Below are 20,008 nucleotides of genomic sequence, written 5' to 3' on the forward strand. Positions count from 1 at the left end.
CTTGAATCTTCCTGTTGTTGAGTGTTGCTGTAAGTTATTAAATTATTAAGATATGGCTCTGAATTTGTCTTTCACAAAGTTCATTGCAAAACCGGAGGGAATATATAAAAAAATCCTGAAAAATGTTCTCATCAGTCTTTCTGCAAAAAGTAGTTTACAATTATGAAAAAGTAGTTTTTAAAAAATATCTCCAAAATATCTTCTTTTGTGGATATGGAATTCACATCACCTGTCATTCAATAGTTCCCTGTTCAAGTCCCTTTAATAATTTATAATAACCCTCTACCCCCATGTATCCACTAGCCTGGCTAACGCCAGACCCAATTCTCGTTGAGACTTGGGTCTGGGAACCACATGTGCATTTTCTCGTATTTGAGGCGTGGTTTACGAATGCCCGGCGAAGTTTATTGGGTGCTAAGAATGTCTATCAAATGCGCCTGTACGTAGCTCATAGCCAATCGTTTCCATTATACCAGATGACGTTTGTAGAGAGACAGAAATTAGACAAGGAAGAAGACGATGGGTAAGATATTATTTTGTAAACAATGACGTTCAGCGACTATTGCCGTTTGTGCTTGATAAACATGAGGGTTGAAGGTATATATGGATATAAACAAACTGCTTAGTTGTGTCGCATAGATGTCGTCTTCGTCTTGCTGCTCCCTCCCCGTTCTGTGATTGGTTCCCTAGATGAGGCGAAAATCTGGTCCATGGTATCCAGACTGCCTTTCAGCGTGAATAAAATCGTGCTGCGCAAAGGCAGTCTGGGGAAACCCAGGCTATGTATCCACAGCTATCTGAGCATTATAATGCGTTTTTAATTTTTCTTAATTTCAATATTTAAATGCTGTAACTTCAGTCATTCTGCAAAATGTAGTTAAAACATTTAACCATTAGGGAACGTATTTCTGTGATTTTCACTGAAATACTTGACGAATAAATGATCTCGTTTCTCTCCTCTAATGCTCCCTCACGAAGGCTATTGATGTTGCTCGAATCTCATGTGTGTCTATCATTTTAAGTCCTTTTCATTTCTTATTGCAAATCGTTTTTTAAATGAAAAACAGAGCACCTTGTACACATGCTCAGTAATTTCTTCCCTATATTATTTCCCCTCTCTCGACGCTTGAACACTCCAGTCCAGTGGGTGGCGGTAAGACACATACACGTGTTTACAAACCACTATTAAACCTCAGAGGAAGAAGATTCGTTTTCAGCATGATCTCTGGTGTTTTGTCGAGGTGATGGCTTAAAAACTGTTAGGAATTTACTTTTAGTGTGTAGATACAATTTTCAGGCCAATAAATGACTGTAATATTCCCATCCTCATTGACGTGACTAAGTTTTGAAGCAAGCAGGAATATCTGGAGGAGTATCAACTGAACTGAGATCTGCTGCTGTGAAGATGGTGTTTGTTAAAGAGGAGAGTAAGGAGGACATGAGTGAACCAGAACCCTGGAGAATAAAACACGAGGAACAAGGAGGTTGGTGTCTATTCTTTATTCATATATTGACTGTTGTTGTGCTACATCAAGCTAACAAATCTTTAGACACAAGTGTCCGCTGATCCTTAGGTTTAATATCCTTAACATAAAAGTCCATAACTGTCATTAAGATGTCTTAAATCCACAAAGTCTTAAAATCCAACTGAACAGGCAGCAATAAGATTTAGATTTTTTTTTCTCGCTCTTCTGTTTTCTGGAATCGCAAAACTGTGTTGAACTCGGAGCGTGCCCATAAGTCACATTGAAATATATGAACTACAATGGTTTTCATATTTTTTAAATGTCTTAAATCTAAATAGATAAAAATGTTTATATGTAAATATATTTTGAATTTTATATATTTAACAGTGTTCCACATATGTGAATATATTGCATTTATGTATGGGTGTGCGACTCTTCGCACAGTGCGATACAGATTCACTTTGTTTTTACATTAGCGTAATCTCAAACATTTTTGTGCATAAAGATTGTGGATAAAAGTGAATTGTGTCCAAATATATTACTATTTTAGGGACACCGATGTTTTTTTAAATTCTGGTTTTGACGCTTGCTTCTGCCTTGAATAAAATAAACTCATTGTTCATACCTTCGGGATAATGTCGTCGGATATGGCAATCCATTTATTGTTCATTTGACATGGCAAACAACCAAACAAAGCAATGACTAAATAAATATTCCAAACTTCGACTTGCTACTAACAATATTCCATTCAAGACAAACTTAAGCTGGGTTCACACAGCAAATTTTGCATCTCATTTGCAACTCCAGCCGATGACATGGCTCCCCAAACCATCACTGACTGTGGAAACTTCACACTGGACTTCAAGCATCTTGGATTGTGTGCCTCTCCTCCTCCAGACTCTGGGACCTTGGATTCCAAATGTGATGCAAAAAAGTGACTTTGGTCCACTGTGCTTTATTAAATCCAGAGTAGGGCTGGGCGATATGTACCAAAAGTCATATCCCGATATATTTAGGCTGAATATCGATATACATCCCGATATTTTTTCCGCAAAGTGAGAGCAAATGTTTAGTCAAAGCCAAAAATGGACCTCACTGTATAAATTATACATTGATTCTTATTAAAGTTCTCAGTCAAGAGCAGTGTGTGATTTCCTCTGTGTTTTGTTGTTTTATTAACATTAAATTGATAGTTCTCCCCAAATTTTTAATTGTCATCATTTACTCTTTTAAGTTGTTTTAAACCTGAATAAGTTTCTTTCTTCTGTGGAAGTTATTTGGACGAATGTGGGTAACCAAACAGTTGATGTTCCCCAGTGACTTCTATAGTATATTTACTTCCTATGGAAGTCAATGGGGACGAGCAACTTTTTGGTTACCCACATTCTTCAAAATATCTTCTTTTGTGTTCAGCACAAGAAATAAATTAATACAGGTTTGGAACAACATTAGAGTTTATTTTATAATAAAAAATAATAATAATTTTGGGTGAACTATCCCTTTAAGGACAAGCGGCTGCATGTTTACTATTAGGGCTACTTTTTCTTTAAGACCTGCGCGCGACGTGTCTAGTATGCATATGACAAGCAGATTTCTCTCAATTTTCTCTGTTTGCTTTCAGTTTAGACATAACCAACTTTCTTTATGTAAACCTCGAGTGTATTTGACAGTATTAGCTCAAAAAGACTCGAAAGATAACTTAGTCCAGTATCCAGGCGCTGTTAGACCGGCTTTTAGTGCATGTGTCGCATGTTAGAACAGCGCATCAGCAGCGAACCCGGAAAGGCTTTAAAGCACATGCAAATAATGAACTTTTGAGAACTGCAGTGTCCTGTTCCTCTGCGTAAACATTTAATGTGAGTATTTGTCGCGTTGTGCACTAGGCTGTTGAGACGCAGACTGCTTGTAGCAAGGACCACAGCGAAAGTTTTAACTATATCGATATATGCGATATGGTCTAATTCCATATCCCATTTAAAAATATATCGATATATTTTTTATATCGATATATCGCCCAGCCCTAATCCAGAGTCAACGCAGCTGTCTACCAGGACATTTTCAGAGCACTTCATGCTTCCTTCATTTTCCAGCAGGATTTGCACCTGCACACACTGCCAAAAGAACCAAAACCTGGTTCAATGACCATGGTATTACTTTGTAATTACTGTGTGATTTCATGTAATATTCTAATTTTCTGGGATTTTGATTTCGTGTGTTTCATAAGCTGTAAGCCATAATCATCAAAATTATAACAAATAAAGGCTTGAACTATCTCACTTTGCATGTATTGAGTCTATATAATATATTAGTTTCACCTGTTAAGTTGAATTCTTGAAATAAATCAACTTTTTGATGATATTCCAATTATATGACCAGCACCTGTATCTGCATGCATTCACATTCTATAGGCCAGTTTTCTCCTAATGACTAAATTGCATTTCCTTGATCTTGAAAGAGCAACAAAATTGGGCTCATTAAGTTAATAATAATTAATTACATTTATATAGCGCTTTTCTCTGCACTCAAAGCTCTTTACATGGAAGGGGGGAATCTCCTCAACCACCACCAATGTGCAGCATCCACCTGGATGATGTGACGGCAGCCATATTGCGCCAGAACGCCCACCACACACCAGCTTATTGGTGGAGAGGAGACAGAGTGATGAAGCATATCAGTATATGGGGATGATTAGGAGGCCGTGATGGACAGAGGCCAAGGGGCAAATTTAGTCAGGATGCCGGGGTTATACCCCTGCTCGTTTCGAAAGACATAGTGGGATTTTGTGTGACCACAGAGAGTCAGGACCTTGGTTTAACGTCTCATCCGAAGAACGGTGCTCTTTGACAGTATAGTGTCCCCATAACTTTACCTGGGCATTAGGACCCACACAGACGACATGGTGATCGCCCCCTGCTGGCCTCACTAACACGTCTTCCAGGCACCTCTTCTTGTAGGCATCTAGATAGTTAGTCACTGCATCTGCTTGTTCCCAAATGGTTTTTAGCCCACTGGAGAGCGTGGCCTGATAGCAGAGAAATGATGAATGCGATGTTTGTCTTATCCGTGCCAAACCGTGGTGGTTGCTTCTCAAACAGAAAGGTGCATTGAGGAAGAAAGCCACTACAATTCTCTGCTGTGCCAGAGAATGTCACTGGTAGGGCCATGGGACTGGCAGGCAGATCAGGTGTGGAAGATGTGGTTTGCAGAGAGTGACTGACGAAGTGGATGGACCAGATTGGTGAACGGACGATTATAAACTCGCTTATATTGAAAATAGAACATTTATCAACAAAACGAATAAGACAGCTTTGAGGCACGGCATACTTTTTCGTCTCATGCTGAATTGACCGGACCCGTTCAGTTTTTAATTGTAGTGTCTGTTCTCTAATTGAACTAAATTAATTTTATTACTAAAATGTCGGTGCCGCGGTGGGCTAGTAATGCAATCGGTGTGTGACTGAACACCGTGTAACAACGATAACACAGACTATCGCAGCAAGCCTAATCATGATGCATCGGGATATTGAATCGAACCATATCGTAGACATAAACTAATTGAATCGTGAGACAAGTGAAGATTCACACCCCTTCCTACATGGTTGTTTACATGTGTACTTTTCACAATACATCTAAGGGTACATTTACATGACAACGATGTTCTAATAATGGAAACGTTTTTCCTTTAGCGAAGTTTAGCGTACAGACGACAATGTTGTGAAAATGATCCCCATTTGTGAAACCGGTGACGTCATGCACATGTATTACGTGTTCTATTGGTGCGTAGTGTTTATTTACAAAGTGACATTGCCAACTACTGGCCTGGCCTGAATAATACAGCTTTTTTTTTTAGTTATCTAACATGCTCTTTGTGAATGGGGATTTTGACAACTTTGTTACAAAACTTTTCAGAAATGCAAAGGAAGAACCTTTCCATTTTTAGTACATTGTTGTTGTATAAACGTACCCTAATTTCCTTTTCTTTTCCAAATGTTCCAATTGATTTTCATCATTTGAATGTTTTCATTTTAGGCCTGAAGAGAGTGAAAGAGGAAATTCAAGATCTGAATGAAGTGGAGGAGAAACATCAGCATCATGAAGCTCATGATGTCAACGCCGGAGAAAAGCCATTGAGTTGCAGAATTCAATTAACAGAAGTCAAAAGCCCTTTCACCTGTTTTCAGTGTGGAAATTCTTTCAAACACAAAAGAAGCCTTAAGAATCACATGTTAATTCATAGTGGGATAATGCCATTCACCTGTTCTCAGTGTGGTAACACTTTCAAACAGAAAAGAAGCCTTTACAATCACATGTTAATTCATGCTGGATTAAGACCTTTCACCTGCTCTCAGTGTGGAAAGAGTTTTACACAGAAAAAACAACTTAATGATCATTTGGTAACTCACACTTCAGAAAAGCCTCACACCTGCTCTCAGTGTGGAAACACTTTCACACGTAAAGGAGGACTGAACAAGCACATGTTGATTCATGCTGGAATAAAGCCTTTCATCTGCTCCCATTGTGGAAAGGGTTTTACACAGAAACCACATCTTAATGTTCATTTGGTAACTCACACTTCAGAAAAGCCTTTCACTTGCCCTCAGTGTGGAAACACTTTCACACGTAAAGGATACTTTGAGACTCACATGTTAATTCATTCTGGAATAAAGCCTTTCAGCTGCTCTCAGTGTGGAAATAGTTTTACTCAGAGAAGACAACTTAATGCGCATGTTCTATTTCACAGTAATAAGCTTTGCAGTGAAACGTTTGTTTTGCCATAATTAACAAATTATATAACAAATTAGAAACCGTACGCCTGTCCTGTTGGGAGGAGATTTCTAAGGGTTGACTCAGAAAATACAAGAGAGTGTGGAAAAACTCATGTGTATTGTATAGGAATGGATATTGTTAAAGGACAAGTTTGGTATTTTACACTTAAAGCCCTGTTTTCAGAAAGTTTCTGATGAAATAGAACGGTTCAGATTGAAATTTGCACACATGCTGCTGGCCCGATAATTTTCGGTTTCTGTGGTAGCACCTCACAGCACATCCAAAACAAGTCAATGGAGTTAAACAAAAACCACGAAAACCAGTTGGAAAGCATCTTTTGCAGTGATTTTTGTGCAACCACAGAAACCGAAAATTCTCGGGCCAGCAGCATGTGTCCAAATTTCAATCTTAACCGTTCTATTTCATCAGAAACGATCTAAAAACAGGGCTTTAAGTGTCAAATACCCAACTTGTCCTTTAAGGTTTTACCGGTATTACTGCTCTTACGAAACGAAACTAATTAAGAACAGAATTAACATTGCTTACATTTTTAAAATTCAGTTTTTTTCAGTCGCTTTGCCTAAATTCTCAAATACAAACTTTTCTCTCAAAACTTTAAAATATGTTAAGTTGTTAAGCTCTGAACAATTAGTTTCTTGTTTACGTAAGATTTGAATTTCTTATTAATTTAAGCAAATTGCATGTGTTTTGGCACATGTTCAAACAGTAAGTACAATTTGCACAATTTCTAAATGCAAATGGATTTCTGGATCACATGGATCAGAACTGATGAGTTAATTCTCACACAAATTCTAAACATTCTTTCATTGAGCATTCATGATCCATTCAGTTACCTAGATCTGACAAAACATGCATGTAGGCCTATATATTTCATAAATATCCACTAAATTGATGGTGATGTAGCGATAGATTTTTGGCATGGATCTCATTTTGTGGCAATTTTCTGTTCACTATGACACTGACTCTATGACTGTAAAAATATACTTGTAAATGTGATTTTTTTCTTTTCTTTTTTTGCTCAGAGGTAACACTGCTACACACAAATGTACTGAATAAATACAAATGTGAATATTCTTTCTCTGTTTACAATAATATTGACTTTTCCCAGTAAACTTACCTTCCATTCAAATCTCCCAGCCAGCACACCCATGTCGATTGCACCTGGGACTGGTCAGTTTTGTCCCATGTCTCCATGTAGGCCCCATACAGGTTTGACCAGATTAATTGATTAAATGAACACTGAATCAGTGTTAGAATTAATGAGATAATTCAGTAATTAACTGAGTGATGATTGAGCATTAGTGATAAACAACTTCTCTTAAGCAGAATCACTGAAAGAAAAAGGAGGAGACTAAAAGAAACACAAGAACTACAACTGACTTTCAATCACAGCCTTAACTGGAGAAAAAAAAACATTTTCTACTGAAAACTTGGGTGTCTTCTTTTATTTGCAGTTAATTTTAACCACACAATTCTACCTAATTGTGCAAAAAACATGCTGGAAATGAACCGAACACAGCAGGGTTATGTTATGTTTAGTAGTATCTAAGGGAAGCAGTTAGCCTGGTTCAGACTCTCATACATTTCATTTGTACAGAGAGTCTGGCCTCTCTCCATTGACAAAGTGTTAACTTCCTTGAAGGCGGGTATCTCTGTTGAAGTTTAAAACTATTGTATCTGCCCAGTCACTCTGGATCTGCCATGCTAACGTTTGGCCGTGACGTATGACGACTCAAACTAGCGCACAACCTCAACGTCATCGTTCTCAGCCACTCCCTCTGTTCGCTGGTTAATTGGGCCGGTAAAAAATTGACTGGAGAAAACCCAACAATGTATATAATAAACCATTACAAAAAGACAGCCAAACACACACCTTTTCTTCTTCTTTGTCCTGTAGCTGACTCACAGCTATACTGCCCTCTATAGGTTTGGTGCAGTTGTAGTGCGCATGTGTCGAATGTGTCCATCTTGAGCTTAATTGGAAATTGTATATTGGGTCAATGTTACTCAATTAAGCTCAAACAGCATTCCCTTGTATTATGTTGCATAAATCTGATTGAATTTGTTTACAACAACAAAATACCATTGATCAATACTCAACAAATAAACACCTTTATTTCTCAGACAAGTTAAAATAGAAATTAATAGGATGAACTCCACCAGTGCACGCAACGTTTTCATCAATTAGCTCTGGACACTGAAGCTCTACAGCAGAGTTCAGTGAAAGCAAATGCATCTGCAAACAATCACGTCACCCATTCCCTTCAACTGTGGTGGAAACGCTGGTGTCGAATACCAGATTACAGCGACTCCATTCGACATTTCAATATGGACTGATTGAGGTTAATCCCACAAATGAATCAGTTGCTGCTTATTGTAGAGGATTTTTTTTTTTTGGCCCTTAAAATCCAGCTGCCTTGCTTTGGTCAACTAGAAGACTGATGATCCTTTGATCTTCCAGGAGAAATGTTATAATTTCATGGCTCTCCACCCCCTTTCAGAGGAAGAATCAATAGCAACTCTCAGGAATGTGCTGCTTGGCACTGCTAGAGACTGGTGGGATGTTGCTTAGTTTTTAGTCTATCTGCAGCCGGCAGCGTCAGTTTCTCTTTTTGAATGATGAATATCTGCAGAAATAGTTTTCTAGTTCTTTAGTTTTCTATCAATCTTTAGTTTTAGCTGGCTCTAGTCTTTTCTTTTAGAGAAAAAGCGACAAGTAATGTCTTCCCCATAATGTTTCCCACCTCTCGACACTTCACTTTCCAGTCCAGTGGGTGGCGGTAAAACACAGACGTGTGTTTACAAACCACCATTAAACCTCAGAAGAACAAGAATAGTTTTCAGCATGATCTCTGGTGTTTTGTTGTGGTACTTGCTACTGTTAGATACTTTTAGTTAATATAAAAGATGTGTTTTAATCAGATCAATAAATGCCTGTAATATTCCCATCCTCATAGACGTGACTAAGTTTTGAAGCAAGCAGGAATATCTGGAGGAGTATCAACTGAACTGAGATCTGCTGCTGTGAAGATGGTGTTTGTTAAAGAGGAGAGTAAGGAGGACATGAGTGAACCAGCACCCTGGAGAATAAAACACGAGGAACAAGGAGGTTGGTGTCTATTCTTCATATGAATATTATTTAACGATTTGTGTGGTAACGTTACATTTAGCTAACAAAGCTTTAAACAGGGATCCATCATGGATCCTTTAAAAGTCTTGAATTCCTTAGTATAAAAACAAGACGTTAATTACCATTAAAATGTTTTAAATCAACGTTTCAAATGCCTTAATCTCCAACTGAACAGGCAGTGATAAGATTCCTTTTTTATTTTCGCTCGTTGCTTTCTGGAATCGCAAAACAAAAAACTATCGTCTGCGACTCATACAGTTTTATTTTTTTAAGGTTTGCGTAATCTCAAACATTTGTCTAGACAGAGATTTGCCTGTTTTAGAGGAGTCTTCCTGCGGTTTTCCACCTAAATAAAAAACCCAAGGTCTGACGAATATAGGCGAATTAAGTAAAAAAATCTATCTATCACTAAGCATTTTGAGGTAATTTAGGCTACTTTACTGAATTTGTACTTAGACAATATTTAACAAAATGTACACAGTAGGCCTATATAATTTTTTTGGCAATATTGTAAGTATTTAATTCTTACTTTCTTGTGAATAATATTTTTCACACAAAAAAAAGCAAGCTATTTTATTAAAAAAAACTGACTAAAGTTTCCTCAGTCTGAACTCAACCCTGTCACGCCAACTATTCTTCGCCTATAATAATTTAGACAACCCATATGTGACATCATTTACCAGAAGTGACATCTTTCAGGTCTCTTTAATTAAAATCACTTTAAAGTAATTTCACACCGCGGCCATCTTTGAAACACCTCTCGGGCATGCAAGTGCAGCTATTTTATTATCTCTTTGAATGGGGAAACATCAAATTTTCCAAAACTGTTCGCCAAGCTTACGATTAAATTTCATATTTGAAATAATGACCAATGAAACCTGACTACAAATCTCATGCATTTTATATCTAAACGCTCGAATCATGACAGAAAACAAAATTTTTTCAGGCTGGATCAAGCTAATGTGCAGTGGAAGCGTGTGTCCGACTGTTTCTAAAAATGAAAGCATTTCTTGCTGATTACAATTTGTCTAATAAAAGTTGTGATCTTGTGGAAGTGGCGGATAGTGTTGTGTTCTCTAGATGTTCAGACGTGTTCAGCAAGGTGGGCGGTGCAGTGCAGTCTTATCGCTGGATGTCTTTGCTCATCCTCTGGAACACCTGCAATCACACAAAAGAGAAAAAGGAAACGTATCTTGCCAAGGAAATTATTTTAAACGCATAAATCCTAACTGCCTGAAAAACTGTCCCTATTTTATATCGGCAGTACCCTGCTGGATTTATCAGTGGCTGTATCTTTGTCTTTGTTCTCAGGCAGCCATTGGGGAGGTGGAGGGGAAAGCGAAAGAAACCAAAATCTCTCGGGACAGCAGCATCTGTCCAAATTTTAATCTTAACCGTTCAATTTCATCATAAATGATCTGAAAACTTACTCGGTTACTAACGTAACCTCGGTTCTCTCTAGGAGAGGGAACGAGTACTGCGTCGAAGAACGCTACGGGAAAGTATTTCTTTGTCGAGATTGAAGCCTAAAAATTAATCCTTAATTTTGTAAATATTGTAAAACGCTTTTCTGTAGCATACAACCCTAGGCGGAGCAATATTGCTCACCCATTGGCTGCTCCGCCAGAAAAGCACAGCCTATGCGAGGCCAGAGACGCTGACCAATGAGGGTGCTTCGCGCCCTTCTGCGTCATCTCCCGCCGAAACAGGCGTGGCCTTGGCCTATAAATACGAGCATAGCTGTCTAACACACTGATTTTCGTCACGAAAGCGACGCAGCGTGGACACGCACGGCATGAGACGCAGTACTCGTTCCCTCTCCTAGAGAGAACCGAGGTTACGTTAGTAACCGAGTACGTTCTCTTACGTAGAGTTCTCTCGTACTGCGTCGAAGAACGCTACGGGAACCCCATGTAACCCGCCGTGCGTGTTCTTGGACCGACACAGACACCTAAGGGCGCGCGCGCCCTGGCATACAAGTGCCTACCCCAAGAAGTATAGGGAGAGCGGCTAAAAATAGCATCATCCCTTAAAGTAGTGCCTCTAAGGGCATAATAACATATATATGAAATATTATATATATATGAGGGGTAACAGCATGCTCATGGGACACATTGTCAGTGAGTGATGCTTAAACATTGAAGTGACCTGGGCCGCAACGCGGGGCAGGAACACTAAACATAGTCTTCTAGACCGAGAGCAGTTTAGCCTGCAACGCAGGAACCTCTAGGTTATAGAACCGTATAAATGTAGACGGGGAGGCCCAGCCTGCCGCCATACAGATATCTTGTAACGAGATTCCGCTATACCAAGCCCACGAAGAGGCCATGCCTCTCGTAGAATGTGCTCTGATGCCCAGAGGGCATTCCAAACCTCTAGATGCGTAGGCTAGCGCAATGGCATCCACTACCCATCGAGATAGACTCTATTTCGTTGCGGCTCGCCCTTTAGAGCGCCCACTGAACGAAACAAAGAGCTGCTCTGTCTGTCGAAAGACAGCGGAGCGGGACACATAAGCTCTTAACGCCCTGACCGGGCAAAGGGAGCTATTTCCGTCCTCCGAGGCCGGCAGGGCCGACAGGGAGATGACCTGAGCCCTGAACGGTGTGTTGAGGGACTTAGGTACGTACCCATGCTTCGGTTTCAACACGACTACAGAGTCGTTTGGCCCGAACTCCATACAAGAAGCTCTAACTGAGAGCGCTTGCAAATCCCCCACGCGCTTCACTGAAGCGAGAGCCAAAAGAAACACAGTCTTGAAAGACAGGTGTTCCATGTTAACTGAGAATAGGCTGTGAATAGGCTCGAAAGGGGCCCCTTTCATAGCGTTCAACACTGTAGAAAGGTCCCAAACGGGGACTGAAGGAGGCCTTGGAGGGTTTAACCTCCTGGCTCCTCTAAGGAAACGGACCACCAGGTCGTTTCTGCCCAGTGAATGGCCAAGCGTTGGATTAACGAACGCAGATATGGCAGCCACATAGACTTTGAGCGTGGATGGGGTTCTTCCCTTATCCAATAGCTCTTGGAGGAAGGAGAGAATCTCCGTTTCCCCGCACTGAAGCGGTGACAGACCTTGGTCTGAACACCAACCAGAGAACACCGACCATTTGGAAGCGTAGAGCCGTCTAGTAGACGGAGCCCTAGCCTGTTCGATCGTGTCTAACACTCCCTTTGGGAGGTTAGCGGGTACCCGTTTATGGCCCATACGTGTAGGGACCAGAGCTCCGGGCGAGGATGCAAAATCGAGCCCTTGGCCTGCGAGAGGAGGTCTCTCCTCACTGGAATCGGCCACGGGGCAGTACTCTTCAGTCGCATCAAAACTGGGAACCAGGGTTGATTCGTCCAGTATGGAGCGACTAGTAGCACCGAGCATCCGCTTTCCTCGATACGCTCCAGCACTTGAGGCCGGAGTGAGACAGGAGGAAAAGCATAGAGCGGACGGCGGGGCCAGACACTGGCCAGCGCGTTCGTGCTCTTCGAAAAGAATTCTGGGCAGTGAGCGTTTTCCTGGTTTGCAAACAGGTCTATTTCCGCTCTGCCGAACGTTTCCCACAGCAGACGCACTGTCTGTGTGTGTAGAGACCACTCTCCCGTCGGAACTTTGTTCCGTGAGAGTCTGTCTGGGCCTACATTCAGGTGGCCTGGCACATGCATTGCTCTCAACGAGCGCAGGTTGTGCTGGGCCCATACCAGTATGCGTTCCGCTAACCTGAATAGGTTTCGGGATTTCACGCCCCCCTGGCGGTTTATGTAGGCTACTACCGACATGTTGTCCGAACGGACCAGGACGTGGTGCCCTTTTATCCGGGGACAAAAACGCCTCAGCGCAAAGTCCACCGCCATCATTTCCAGGCAGTTTATGTGCGGTAGTTTGGCTCGTTCTGACCACTGGCCAAAGAACGGTCTGCCGTCGAGCAGTGCTCCCCAGCCTGAGGTGGACGCGTCCGTGGACACCACCTTCAGGCTCGAGGAAGTCCCCAGGCTTACACCTGACCGGTACCAGTCTGACGCTCTCCATGGTGTCAGGGCTGAAAAGCATTCCTGATTGACCTTGAGGCGATAGCGACCGTGCAACCATGCTCGGCGCGGTACGCGCGCTTTCAACTAGAACTGCAGTGGGCGCATGTTGAGGCTGAGGCCATGAGGCCTATCATTTTCTGAAATCTCTTGAGCGGCACTAAATGGCCGCTGCGGAAGGATTTCGCCATTTGCAGGGTGTCTTGCCTGCGCTGTGATGACAGCTGTGCTGTCATAGACAGCGAGTTCAGATCCAGTCCTAAAAAGGAGATCCTTTGACTGGGAAACAGTGAACTTTTCTCCCAATTGACTCTCAGACCTAAGCACTCGAGGTGATCGAGTATTAGTGTCTTGTGGTGAGCGAGTTCTGAAGGCGATTGAGCCAGAATCAGCCAATCGTCCAAATAGTTCAGAATTCGAATGCCTCTGAGTCTCAGGGGTGCCAGCGCCGCGTCCATGCACACTGTAAATGTACGAGGTGCTAGGGATAGGCCGAATGGCAGGACTGTGTACTGATATGCCCGGCCCTCGAAGGCAAATCTCAAAAATCGCCTGTGACGTGACGCAATTTGTATGTGAAAATACGCGTCTTTCAGATCTATCGCCATAAACCAGTCTCCTCGGCGAATCTGCGCGAGGATTTTTCTGGTCGTGAGCATTCTGAACTTTCGCTTTGTTAGCGCTTTGTTCAGACGCCTTAGATCCAAAATGGCATTTTCGGACATGCCCATTGACTCCAATGTTAAATGGGTCCATGGCCAATTCTATTATAGTCAAAAACTCGAGAGAGGAACCATTGTCAAAAAAATGTTGTCCACCACTCTTGTTCATCCAAAACAAACTACAATATAGACTCAAGGTGTTAAATACCGGAATTATCCTTTAACATTTAGTCTTTTACTGTTATATGTCAACAAGACATTTTCACCTGACTATGTTTAGATCTGTTGTGGTATTTGCAAAGTAGCACATACATAATTAGATTATGCTCCGTTTGCCCATGTTAACAAACTATTTCAAAAAAACTTGTTATACATTTTGTGTTTGTCTTGATGCAAGTAATCAACTCAGTAATTTTCATGGTGATATCTACAGGTTAAACATGTTACCCTATTCACATGAGAAAAAGAATGAATAGGCGGATGAATAGGCTATATTTGGGTCTTTTTCTAAACTTTTTCCCCTAATGTGATTATTCTGGGCTTTTTTTGTTGTCCCCCTTTTTGGCTTAAAATGACTTGACTATTGTGTGTCTTGCTGAAGTTGTCTTAATGCCGCTGTATACACCTCTCTCCTTTACGGCTATTTTAGCAGCATTGTATAGTATACTATAGGACATCTTCTTTGGCTTCAGTTGTTGAGACTTCTGTGTGCTTTTACCTTTGGGGTGGTGCAGTGGTGTAGTCTAGTTTTTTGTGGTGAGTATACTGTGATTTTTTTTTTTTTCCCTCCCAGCCTCATGCACCCATCCCAGAGCGACACCCATGGCACCACCACACTCACTAATGCATAAAGTATGCATCTACATGTAATTTAGAACATTATGAAAAACTGCTTATGCGTTATCAACATTTCAATTTATTATAAACAACAAAAGACAGTCAGCTGATAAAACCTGTGCTCCAGGTACCATATTCATATAGTATCATCATTATTAAAGTTCACCCAAAAATGAAAATTGTGTTATAATGTCCTCACCCTCAAGTTGTTCCAAAACTGTATGAGTTTTTCTTCTGTTTAACACAAAATAAGATATTTAGAAAAATGTTGGTAATCAGACCGTTTGCAGCACCCATTGACTTCCACAGTAAGAAGAAAATATAGACTATGAAAGTCAATGGGTGCTGCCAACTGTCTGATTACCTAAATATATTTTTTTTGTGTTAAATAGAAGAAATAAACTCATACAGTTTTGGAACAACTTAAGGGTGGGGAAATTATAACACAATTTTTATTTTTGGGTGAACTATACCTTTAAAGAGCTAGGCTACATTTAGCCTTAAATGTTATATGAATATGGTACCTGGAGCACAGGTTTTATCAGCTGTCAATTTTCAATGAACATTTAAGCGTGAACAATAAACATTTGTTCTGTTCTATATTGAGAATATTATGAACTGGATAAACTGGTAGTTTACAAAGCTTTCAAATACATTTGTACTCGGGCATCTGAGGAGTGCATTGCCGCCTCGCTTGTGTGGCAGAGCGATGGCTTCTCAACCACGATGTAACATACTTCCTTGGCTCAAAAAGTCTTACAGGGGGCCCATTGATGCTGATCATCATCCAATTACTAACATTTGCCAACAACAGTGTAGATCTGTTGTCTGTGCATACTTTGTTCATGACACTAAAGCCCCTTTCACACTCGGCAGTGCTGCAAGGGAAGGTCTGCATGCATCGTATGAGTGGTTTTAGGCTTTCAGGCTCAATGTCTGGGTGCTCAAGGAAATCTCTCATACCATTAACTGCTTGCTCTTCACAAAGATTGAACCGCCTACACAGTCGTTTCACTTGTGCCTCGCCATGCCGTATGCCAGGTGTTGATGGCCAGTTGTCTGTATCCAGAACGCTGAGATCATGAAGCATTTCACCTTCAAATGAGAGGCGTTTCTCTATGTTGTTGATTGATTGGAGTGAGCTTTGAATTGGACTCTAGGGGAACTGATCCAAAATGTTCTAAAGCCTGTGCTGTCAGTGCCTCCTCTGATTTCTCTCCTGGGGTGTCTTTGAATGATGCCAGTACTCTGATGGTGCGCTTCAGAAGCTGGTCTGCTCTAAATAGTGTGATTGAATGGGCCTAGAGTTGCTGAGACAGGTTTGCAAGTTCAGAAAGTGCATCGTACATTAGTCCAAGGTCACACAGGAATTCCTTGCTTTGCATGCGACGTGCCAGGCCTCTGTAAGTTTGTCTCTCTTTGCTGTTTCTTGTTTGGTCTCCCGCAACATTTTCAAAGTGTCTATTGAGTGCTTCATACGACCTCCACACAGCCTTTACAGAACGGAAACTGCTGGCCACCCATCGCGTACTCAAAACTCTGCTAATTTTCAGGACTTGTGAACCCACTTCTTGTGCTGCTTCCAGAAGCTCCCGGGAATTTTTATAGGACTGACTGTAGAGATTGTGGATCTTCTCCATAGATGCTTTAAAGTGGTTGACTGCCTGAACTTCATCCACAGCATCAGATACAGCCAGTTCCAAACGGTGGTTCATGCAGTGCCATGTGAAGAGGTTAGGGTATCTTGCAGTCAGCCTAGTTGCCACACCAGAGTTCTTGCCTAACATGACACTGGCTCCATCAGAAACAAATGAGACCCAGTTCTTTTGAAGCCACACTTCACTGAAGCCTGCAGTGTCCAAACAGTTAAGTAGAGCTTCTTCTATATCCTCTGCCCTTTGGCTCTCCAGCTCCACCAGTTCCAGGAACACAAATTCAGGACTAGCTCCATCTACTGAGGCTTTCACGTTGACAATCATGGCAGATTTGTGGCTGAGAGATGTAGCCTCGTCAATGAGAACAGACAACTTGCTTGAAAAAGACACAATACTGTGAACTATTTTATTCTGCATCTCTGTTGCTATGTGTTCCACAATTTTTGTGGAACTGTACCTTGAGTGCAGACTAGTGCCCATATTGACACCATTTATTTCCTGAAGCTCAACGAGACTTTCATGGTCAGTGAAAGCTTGGTTCATCTTCGCAAGATAGTATGCTGTTCTGAATACAGCATCTGTCTCAGCCAACACAGTCTCTGACACAGTTCTCACCAAATTTCCAAGTAAATCCTGTCCACCCTTTTCAGTGAGTTCCTGGGCTATTTCGTGTGCCCTTTTTTGAAAATTTTACATTTTCAAAAAACATCACTTAGTCTGATTTATAAGCTGTTTTCCTCATGGGGACCAAAAAAGGATTTCAGATATTGCCATCCTTGTGGGGACATTTTGTCCCCATAACGTAGGGTTTACCAGATCCAGGTCACAGGCCACGGAAGCCCCAATGGTCCAAAAACGTTAGTGATTCGCAATCGCAACACAGACGGGGTGAATTTATGAATGAAAGTTCTGTCACAAAACGATGTTGTTACGTATCCTCACGCTTTTTTAAGTGGGTTTACGGAAATCCTTGGCCTTTCCTAGTGGGTATACGGCATATACCTGCGTATCACGTAGACTACACCACTGGGGTGGTGTCTTCATTTGTTGTTCTTGCATACACATGTAGCCCATAAGTTATTGGATGAGATGTCAGTAGTTGGTGCTGCCGAGAGAGAGACTTCAGTTTCTTTTAGAGGTCTGCAAGCCCGTCGGGACCCGACACACTAAGCCCAATCGTGCTGGGCTCGGGCCATTTTATTTTGTATTTTTTTACAGGTCGGGCTAGGGTCGGACTCGGGCTCATTTAGCTTCTCTCCTTTCATTTACCCCTTTTCCACCAAGGCAGAGCTGGTGCTGGTTCGGAGCCAGAGCCTAGTTTCAAATCGGTTCTTTATTTTTCGACCACCAAAGCACCAGCTCCGAACCAGTAAAAGTGGTTCTTGAGTAGCACCAAAACATTGCTGGGCTAGAAGTAAGAACCGCTTGCGTCAGGGGCTGGGGGCGGGGTTACCGTGACCAACAAGACAAAAAGAAACTTGTGACCGCCATTTTTTAAATAGCTGCTAATCGAGCTAATAGCAGCTCGATTGTAATCTCCGTCTATGCAAGTTACGGCGAGCTGCAAACGTGTTTGATTCGCCGTGTTTGGATGCCGATGTAGGTTCGCAAAGCCATGAGCATGAATAGTAACGCAATATCGCCATTGTTGATGTAAGACTTGTTCGAGATGCATCGGAGCGGCGCGGACCGATCAGAGCTCCGGGAGTGTTTGGAGAGCATACGACTCCTTGTGTTTTTATATCGCTTTCGCAGTGCTTTGATGTCATGTGGCGATCGGTCTGCGAGAAGCCGAACCATCTCGAACAAGCCTGGTGTGTTTTTGTTTGGCGCTGCCGTGCTAGCGTTGCTGGGCAACATGAGATGTACACAGTGACGTAAGATCTGGCTCTGTTTTGGCTCTCTAGCCTGTGGAAAGGCAAACCGGTTCTTAGAAGACCCGTCAGTAGAACCAACTCCGAACTGGCTCTAGATCTAGCTCTGAACCAGCACCTGATTCTTGCTGGTGGAAAAGGGGTAATTGTGCCCATACTATACGTCACATAGAGTGTATGAAATATTGTTATTGATTATATTATAAATATTATACATTGCCTAAGCAACACAAACGTAATACGCATATACGCACACGTCACTTACTTGCATTAACAGGTGACAGTTCACCATGCAGAGCACCAGGGAGAAGTTGGAGCGTGGGCAGTTAATAAAAGTTCTGATTAATATTCTTTAACATTAGCCTGTTGGCGAAGAGTTCTTAATTTTTTAACATTGTTTTGAAAATTGTTCTTCAGTTACTTAAAAGCAAAGTTATTTTTACGGTTGGATCCTGTAGCGCTATATTCTCTACTGCATGCTTATGCTTCTCTGTAATGTCTGTCCAATTTTTGTGGGCATGATGTTTCAAGCCTATAATAAAAGTTTAACTTTTATGGCGCTTTTCCATTACCAGCTCGACTCGCCTCGTCTCGGGTGGCTTTTCGCTCCGTTTTCCATTGCAGATAGTACCTCCACAATAGTACCTGGTCGTCATAGCGACGCCGCAGGAAACTGCCGTGATGTAATCTTCTAGTCGACACACACCCGCTACCCGTCCCACACACACAGGACAATGGAGGAAATCGAGTGGATGCTGTTTTACATAATATTAGTAATGGGTATATCACTCAATCTCTGGCCAAACTATTTAAAAATGGCGGGGTTATTCAGGATACTCCGTCTGGTGCATGCAATGATGACACAGTGAATAGTGACGATTTCCTCTGACCAATCAGCAGTCTGCCGTGTTTCACGTCACATTTTAGTATCGCCTCAGCTCGCTCAGAACCTCGCCGGAGGTGATACGAAAAAAAGTATCTGGAAGCAGGTACAGGTACAACTTTTACACAGTGGAAAACCAAACAAAGGCGAGTCGAGGCGAGCTGGTACTGTGTAGTGGAAAAGCGCCTTTAGTAGCGTGTGACTTGTGTGTTTGCGTGTAGCAGAGACCGCGCGCGACAGAGAGAGCGCATCAAAAAGCGCGCGTCAGAGAGAGTGATATTGATGTTGGTCTCGGGTCAGGTCGGGTCGGGTCGGGTTCGGGCTAAAAAAAAATTTGCAGGCGTTGTCGGGCTGGGGCCGGGTAGGGCTTGAACACCACGGGCAAGTGCCGGGTTAGGCCTGGAGTTTTTGGCCCGTGCAGGGCTCTAATTTCTTGCGGCTCAACAACTTTTAGCAGAGTAAATTTTTGTTTAGCTGTCAACTTTTGAAACCTCTTCAACAGGTTGTCCTTATCATCGCTTTGATGTCCTAAATTCAGCTTGCAATCAATGTGACGTGACGGGTCATTTTTTTGTCCAAAGACCTTAATAATAATTAAAAAAAAAAGATATGACATCCAAAGTATGTAAGGTAGTATAACTTGATCTATTGTATTAAATCCAAAAGGTTTTAATTATATAAAGGTATTTTGAAGTG

The 20,008-nt window shown here is 41.7% G+C and overlaps 1 protein-coding gene and 1 long non-coding RNA gene across 3 annotated transcripts in view; one reads left to right on the forward strand and one right to left on the reverse strand.

Moving 5' to 3' along the window:
• The window catches only part of LOC306996046, a 404,126-nt gene that overhangs the window by 221,915 nt on the left and 162,203 nt on the right, over positions 1-20,008 (reverse strand). The window lies entirely within an intron of this gene.
• LOC307005748 (uncharacterized protein) overlaps positions 1,207-20,008 on the forward strand; it is a 42,333-nt gene continuing 23,531 nt past the window's right edge. Inside the window, exons 1-2 of one of the 2 annotated variants that reach the window (XM_079626192.1) lie at positions 8,754-9,122; positions 9,212-9,363. In XM_079626192.1, coding sequence (XP_079482318.1) covers positions 9,285-9,363 — 79 coding nt within the window. In that variant the 5' untranslated portion in view covers positions 8,754-9,122; positions 9,212-9,284. Of the gene's footprint in view, positions 1,485-8,753; positions 9,123-9,211; positions 9,364-20,008 lie in introns of those variants that run through there. The other variant, XM_079626193.1, reaches the window with a different exon arrangement.

The sequence above is a fragment of the Phoxinus phoxinus genome (assembly GCF_949152265.1).
Source record: "Phoxinus phoxinus genome assembly, chromosome: 1".
Classification (NCBI taxonomy): domain Eukaryota; kingdom Metazoa; phylum Chordata; class Actinopteri; order Cypriniformes; family Leuciscidae; genus Phoxinus; species Phoxinus phoxinus.